Here is a 7835-nt window from a genome sequence, read left to right as displayed (position 1 = left end):
CACCTTAACTTGTGCCTGACTGAAAGCACTCTGACCAAAGCTGCTGGGGCCACCTATTGTTGGACTCAGTACACCCTGGATGATAAATATCCTGATACCTGGGTCTGTGTTAAGAGGGGGGTTTCTCTGCAGCTCCACATAAGCCCCTGACTGCTGGTTTATGTTTTTGATATTTTCACCGCCTTTGCCAATCACAAGACTGCATTTGCCGGCCGGCACAGTGTATGTGATCTCTTGCTTCCTGGTGTACTGAGATTACAATAACCACCACTCTATCCCCTTCCCCATGCTAAGGAGAGACCTCTAAATCCATTCCCCCTCCCTCTAGAATTCATATTCACATGCTCATTGATTTTTTTCAGGGGGGGGGGACACAGCCATATCACTGGAAGTAAATGTAAATGTTGTATATTTTAACACGCAGGTTCTAGCTATCTGTATAACAGAGCATTCTGTCCCAGTGGCTGCACAGATCCTCTCTGATCCCCAGTGAAAGCAGTCGTGCATCAGAGAGCTCTCAGAGAACCAGAGGAATGGAGAGTGTCAGCCCAGGCCATGCAAGGCCTGGGCGGGCAAACCCCCAGCGTGAGGCCCAGGCCTTGGGGCCTACACTGGAAGGTGTGAGATCCACCAGGAAGGTGCAGACAAGGAGTAAAGCAGCAGGGAGTGAAAGGAAAGGAGCAGCAAGAAGGTCGAGATCGGTTTCCTTGGGAAGGATTTCTTCCACAGACATGGAGGATTTGGGAAAGGCAGCTGCCAGTGCTGTGAAAACGCCTGACAGGGAAGTAAAGTGTGTGATGAGTGAGAGGGAGGGAAGGAAGGAGATTGTTGGTAAAGAAAGACAAATGGAAAGTAAAGCAGAAATTGTATCTGTGACAAACATGGAGGGTTGTGTGCAAAATGTCAGTTCTGATATTTGTGTCTTAAAACATAAAATGGAAACCAGTCAGCATTTTATTTCTCCTGATCTCTTTGCCTCTATGAAATCTGTGTCAGGGGAAGACTGTGAGTTTGCGGGTGGAGAGGCAGCACAGAGCAAACCCAGCAAACAATCAGGGGCTGAATATGCAGCAGCTGCTTTGCACCATGCGGCCGACATGCAGTCTCCAGTGGCTGATTGTGGGGGAGGAATGGCTGCTTCTAAAACTTCCCCTGAGAGGCATCAAGCACCCCATGCTCTGGTAACAAAAACTGCCTCATGTGCGGGGGTGCGGGTGGTGTCTGGAGCTGGTGTGGAGTCAGGGGAGGCAGTAGGAACAAACTCCAGCAGCCATATTGCTACTCCCTCTGTAGAGATGTATAAGAGTCTCACAGGGAACAGCCATCTTGGTACTCCCACATCAGAGGGAAACAATTGTTCTGATATAAATGAACAACCCCAAGCAGAAAGCCTCTTAAAGGGACAGTATGCTGGTTCAAGTCACAACCAGGATCAAACACCTACCACTGATGAACTGGTTGAATTAATAAAACTGGCAAATGAGCAGGAGCTGCAGCGAAAAAAATTTAAAGTTGAGTTGCAAAAAGCATTTTATAACTATTCCACTGCTGATGTGGAGAAGCAAGACTTTTATTTAGCAAAAGTCAACAAAATAAATGAAGAGTTCAGAACCTTGGAAAAACAGATTTTGCAGAATTATAAAAAAATTGGTCCCCTTTCTGAAGTCTATACAAACAGGAGAAGGTTTGAGGACTCTCGGCAAGCTCTTAAACAGCCGGCTAAATACAGGTCCATGAGGCAAATTGCATCTGCTTCATCTACTTCTGATAGTGACAAGGAGACTAGAAGGATTGGCCAACTGAAACCAAAGAAATCAGTTGTTGCTCAGATACATGCACCCAATTTTATCTTCAGCTTGGATGAGGCAAATAATATAGAAGATAAAATGGGAAAGAGAAGCCAATCTGCTCATAAGGAAGAGGAAAGCTTTGTTTTCTCGGAACAGGATTTTCCCTCCCTTCCCTCTACTTCCCAGAATGACTGTGCCCATCAGCCCTCAGCATCCAAGGAGACCTTCACTCAACCATCAGCCAATAATACAGAGACTTCTGCAGTTGTGCAGAGTGCCCCAATGTCCTTGGCACTGGGGCATGGGAAGCTGAGTGAGCAGGAATTGACGGCAGCTGCTGGTGTGGGAGAGTCTGGGAAGGATGGAGTGGATGGAGTGGAGGCTGGAGCAGACTGTGTGAATGCAAGTGATGTTATGGAGTGTGGAGGTGGAGACATCAGTGAAAGTGTTGCAAGGCAGTGTGTGGAATCTGTGCTGAGTGATGTTAATAAAGTAAACAAAGATGCTAATTCATTGGCCGATGTGATACAACCTGTTCCTTGTACCACCCCTTTAAGTACTGCCGCTTTAATTTCTATTTCATCTTCTTCTGCTGTACTCACCACTTCTTCTATAGCCTCAACCTTTTCCCCAGCCCTTACAGTTTCTCCAATAACAACTTCCCCTTTAACTACTCCAGCTGTTTCTCAGAATCCTCTGCCTACAGTGCCCTCCGCACAGCCAAGTTCTGTCTCTGCACCTGTTTCTTCCTCTGTAAGGAGACCAAATGGTCAGCAGTCAATTCCTTCAGAAAGTGCAGGCAGCAGAAATGTGCCCCCACCACCTCCACCAAACGCTTGGAATAGGCCACTGAATAGGGTGAGGGTGCCTGGGGTGCAAAACAATATCACTGGGCCGGTTTTCAAGCAAAAGAATGTGATTAGACTCAGGTGGCAGGGTGATAAGGAACAAATGCCTTCTAGAGATGTGATAGCCAAGGAGATGCTGCTTAAGCAAAGTACTTTAACACCTGTAGGCGTCAGGGCTTATATAAAGTTTTCTGACACCGAATATGACATTGTGTTCAAAACATCACAAGCCCTGGAATTTTTTTGGCAGGATTATGACAGCTTTAAACATTCAGGCCTGTGGGAAAGCTTTAGAGTCATCTCAATCACTAAACCTGAGACAAAGAAAGTCACCATTTTGTTTAAGAATGATTGTGTCCCACCTGAGGATATTCTAATATGGCTTAGACGTCATTGTAAGGTGCTTACCCCTTTGAAGAAAGACATTGATAATAATGGATATTGGTCAGGTGGGTGGTGTACTAATGTGGAATTGTACATGAGGTATAATGTGCCGCAGCATCTTCCAAACTCTGTCTTCATTGGTAGTGAGCGAGGGGTGGTTTTTTATCCGGGTCAGCCAAGGGCCTGTTTCAAATGTAGTTCTTACCGACATCGGGCAAGTGCCTGTGCAGTGGTCAAGTGTTCACTATGTGGTGATGTAGGACACACCGGGAAAGATTGCAATGATGTGAAATGTAACTTGTGTGGAAGCTATGGCCACTCACATAGGGCTTGTCCAGAGGCTCTTCATAACATAATGGAGAGTTGCCCTCAGTTAGAGGAAGAGATGGCAAAGGATTTGTTGGAAGAGATAAGGGATGAGATGGATTATTTCCAGTCTGATTCACAACCATCGGTCATTCCCCCTTCTCAGCCTCATGATACGGTAAAAGATCAGTCAGCTGTGGCAAGAGATGCAGGAGATTCTGTTCCCCTTACTGTTTCCTCTTTGTCTCAGGGAGCAAAAAATGAGTTGCCAGTTTCTATAACAGAGGCCCCCATCATTCAGCCTTTGGGAATACAGCCTCTTCCCCAGAGGCAGAAACCTCTTGCACAGTCTGGAAAGGGAAATTGTGAACCAGCAGATAAGGCAATTCCACCAGTAAGACTAAGTAAGTCCCCTTTCTCACAAGATTGGACAGTAATAAAGAACAAAGACCTTTCAGGAAAGCAGTCCCCTCCAAAATACATTCCACCTATGCAAATCAGCCTAGAAAACAAATTTGAGCTTTTGGCAGAGAAAAAATGGAAGAGATGCTATGGAAGAGCAAGATGAACTGGAAAGGATAGATATGGAAGACAAACAAAGTGTGAAACAGTGTCATGGTCAGGCTGATGTGGGTACAGATAGTGGTGCTGAAGGCGATACTGACAGTAAGGGAAAGGAGGAAGTTGTTTCAGGGTCTGAAATGGAATGTGACAAATTGCAAGTCTGCAGGAAAATTGTCTCGGTTGAGTTCAGGGAAGATGATAAGGCTTTATCTGATGATGCAAGTGAGATGATATCGTTAGGAGATGATGATCCAATCCCATCTGGTACACAGATTAAAAGATTTGGTGATCAAGATGATAGTCAGGATGAGAGAAGGAGTAGAAGGAGGAGGAGGCACAAAAAAATTAATAACACTTAACTATGGCTTCTTGCCCCCTCAGGTTTATTTCAACAAATGTTGCAAGCATTAAAGTGGCCAGTACAAGATATCAAGCCTTTGAAGCCTTAAGCCACACCTCAGCTGACATCATCTTCTTGCAAGAGACCAGACTGACCACCACTGCAGATATCAAGAAAGCATCAAAAGATTGGCTTTGGGGTCCAGCTTTTTTTTCAATTGCTGCAGAACCTGGGGGTGGTGTTGGTATTTTGTTTAAAGGCTTTTCTGGAATATTTGTGCACCGCCTTATAGAGGTGGAAGTAGGCAGGTGTCTTCTATTAGACGTCTCTGTTGCAGGACGCAGACTGAGACTTATTAATGTTTATGGGCCTCAGTCTGGGCATGGGAGAAAAAACCTTTTGAGGGAAATTCAGCCATATCTCCATACCTCCACTTCAGTCATCATGGCTGGTGACTTCAACCAGGTCCTTAGAGCAGAAGATAGATCAAGGCTTTCCTTTGACAAATATGAAAGTAATTTTCTTAAAAACATACTTGAGCAAGCAGACTTGGTTGATGTCTTTACCCATGGTGGCCGGATGTCAAAGCATACTTACCATTGTGCAGGTCGAAGCAGCAGGATTGACATGGCTTTTGTTCGAAAGGAGGAGATCTTTACTCAGACTGAGGAAATCTTGGTTGATTACTCTGACCACCTTGCCTTATCTTTTTTGCTGGGTGTCTCCTCAGTTCCAACCAAAGGTAGGGGGTTATGGAGATTGAGTTCAGATACCCTGGAGAGCGAGTCAGTGCAGCACTCCTTTGAGGCACTCCTTCAGTGTGAGTTAACAAAGATTGTGTTTTTCGACTCAATGTCGCAGTGGTGGGAGGAGGCCAAGAAGTCATTCCGCACCTTCTTCCGCAGACTATCTGTTATAAGGGAGGGAAACAAGTATAAAAAGTACCTTGCCCTACGAAGAAAGCTTGAATCCTTAATTTCGGACAGGGTGGTTGGGGAGAAAGTTTCCAGACTAAAGCTTCAGATCAAACGGCATCAGTATAGTCGTTACAGGTCCTTGGTTCTGGAGAGGGATTATGGGGGATTTCATTGCCCGGATCCCTTTCGGAATTGCAGGGAAGCTGTGACGAGGAAGTTGATTGTTGGTTTGAAGGACTCTCGGGGTATAGTTCAGAAATCTAAGGGTGGGATCCTGCGAGTTGTTCAAACCTACTATGCTAGTTTGTTCGGAAGTAAGGTTTTGGATAGGGGAAGGATGAAAGCTTTTCTGGAGGGAACCCCAGGTCCAGACCTGAAAAATTTGGACTTTTCACCCTTGATTGAGGACATCACAGAGGAAGAGGTCAAAAAGGCAATTGAGCAGCTAAAATTAAAGAAAGCCCCAGGTCCAGATGGCCTAACAGCTGAATTCTATAGAACTTTTAAGAACCTTTTGACCCCGATTCTTGTGGAGGTCTTTAAAGACTGCCTGGGAAGAGGCATTTTGCCTCCCTCCATGAGAATCTCCTCTTTGGTGTTATTATCCAAGGGCAAGGATCCTACAGATGTCAAGAACTGGAGGCCAATTGCCCTCTTGAACACCGATAGGAAGCTTTTGGCAAAGGTTTTTTTTTTCTAGGCTTGTTTTATTTTCAGGCACCTTATTGTCCCGTGAGCAGTTCTGCACGGTGAAAGGGCGGAACATCTTTGGGGCAGTCTTGTCTGTACGAGAAGTGCTCGAAACATGTAAAGCCCAAAATAAGGGGAAGTATGTGGTAGGTCTTGACCAAGCTAAGGCTTTTGATAGGGTGGATCATGATTATCTGTGGGCGACCTTGCGTAAGTATGGCATCCCGGACCAATTTGTTGATTGGCTTTCTGTTTTGTATAAGGAGGGGGAAAGCTTCCCACTTGTCAATGGGTGGTGTGGTGAAACCTTCGGGGTTGAGGCTGGGGTACGCCAGGGTTGCCCTCTTAGTCCACTGCTATATGTCTTTGCGATTGACCCATTTCTTCGTGGAGTTCAGGCTTTGGATTTGGAGGGCTTCCAGGTCCCCTGTTACCTGCCCCTGAAGTCGGTAGCCTACGCGGACGATGTCTCGGTTGTCATCTCCCGTCCTGAAGAAGTTGGGATGTTGGCCGGGGTTATCGAAAGTTACTCAGAGGCCTCAGGCTCTCTGGTCAACGCTGATAAGTCGGAAGCTTTCTGGACCTTGGATGGTGAGCCGGATTTTCCGCTCCCTGATTTCCAGCATGCCTCCGGTGAAATAAAGATTCTAGGGGTCAAATTCGGGAGGGGTGATAATGCCAGGTTAAATTGGGAGTCAAAACTGGATGCTGTCGACTTAAGGATACAGCGATGGAAAAACTGGAAGCTGTCCTATAGAGAAAGAGTGAAGCTCATCAAAGCTTACCTGGTTCCTATCCTCCTGTATGTGTCTTATGTTTACCCCTTGCCAAAAGCTTTCTATGTAAGGATCCACAGCTTGTTCTTTCAGCTCCTTTGGGGGAACAAACTGAATCATGTCAAAAGAGGGATCACTTACCTGCGGACTAAAGAGGGTGGGCTGGGCATGTTATGTCCTGTGGCCTTCTTTGGCACAATTTTCTTGAAATTTAATTTTGGGAATCTGGGCCAAAGAACTGATGTTCCGTGGGAAAACAGTGTCAGGGCCTGGGCATCCCCTTTTATAGGGCAATGGTTACAAGGCGATAGGGTGAAGTTGGTGCGGGTGCGACATGGTCAACTCCCACTGCACTTTGTTGCCGCACTGAAGCTTTTAAGAGTTTGGGACATTAGGATAGGCGAACTTGGCACAGCCTCCAGACGTGATCTTTATAAGAGGGTGTTGAGTGTCTATTTTGCTGTTCCAATGGCCTTAAAGGACTGTGTAGGGGGAACTCTTGTGGAGAGCCTGCGTTACCTAAACAGTAAGAGATTACCCCCAAAGTTTTTTGATCTGGCATGGCTCTCTCTTCAAGGAAGGCTCTTTGTTAGGGGGAATGTGAAATACCTGTCTGCAGTAGATAAAAATTGTCCCTGGGGGTGTGGTGTGGAGGAGACCCAGGAGCATTTTCTTTTGCAGTGTCCCATGGCAAGCAACGTCCTTCATCAAGTTTCCCAGGCCATATCTGCCCCATCTTTAAGTTCCCTTAACTATGCTGAACTTGCATATGGTGTTTTGGCAAGAGACCTTTCATATCAAAGGGAGACAGTGTACCTCATTATTACTGCCTACAAATATCACCTTTGGCAGGGTCGTTGCAAATACACTTTTGGGATGGATATGAGTGCAGAGAGGATAGTGTCCTTTATACTCAGAGAGTTATGTTTTATAAGACAGATGGAAAGATCGAAATCCTCATCCAATATTTCTTCATGGAGGGATTTCATATTCTAATGTTTAGTTTAAACCTGCCGTTTTGTTCAATGTTTATTATTTTATTATGTACACCTTGGAGGAGAATTACTGCCTGCTTTGTTTTGTCCTTGGGGGTCCTTTGTTTTGGGTGGGGGACGGGGTTAGGGTGGAGGGAGTGTGTTACGAGGACATTTCAAGCAGACTCTGGACTTGAATATGAATGTCCTTTATTATAGGGAGGGGAGGATGTCAGTATGGACAGA

General features: G+C 45.7%; 1 protein-coding gene across 1 annotated transcript; it reads left to right on the top strand.

The window, feature by feature from the left end:
• The first annotated feature begins 431 nt into the window (after positions 1-431).
• Positions 432-7256, top strand: LOC121394677. The gene is made up of 2 exons (XM_041566241.1): positions 432-3732; positions 4274-7256. The coding sequence occupies exons 1-2, from the start codon at positions 534-536 to the stop codon at positions 4339-4341; spliced, it is 3267 nt and encodes a 1088-aa protein (XP_041422175.1). The 5' UTR covers positions 432-533; the 3' UTR covers positions 4342-7256.
• Positions 7257-7835: the final 579 nt, after the last annotated feature.

This window comes from Xenopus laevis, chromosome 6L (assembly GCF_017654675.1).
Source record: "Xenopus laevis strain J_2021 chromosome 6L, Xenopus_laevis_v10.1, whole genome shotgun sequence".
Taxonomy (NCBI): domain Eukaryota; kingdom Metazoa; phylum Chordata; class Amphibia; order Anura; family Pipidae; genus Xenopus; species Xenopus laevis.
Note: the sequence above shows the minus strand (reverse complement) of the source record. Positions and strands in the feature narration are given on the sequence as shown.

Excerpts from the sequence above, each read along its gene's own strand:
- LOC121394677 (XM_041566241.1), top strand. The coding sequence starts at position 534 with ATGGAGAGTGTCAGCCCAGGCCATGCAAGGCCTGGGCGGGCAAACCCC. Across the intron at positions 3,733-4,273 it reads AATTCCACCAGTAAGACTAA|GTTTATTTCAACAAATGTTG; the intron begins GTAAGTCCCCTT and ends TTGCCCCCTCAG.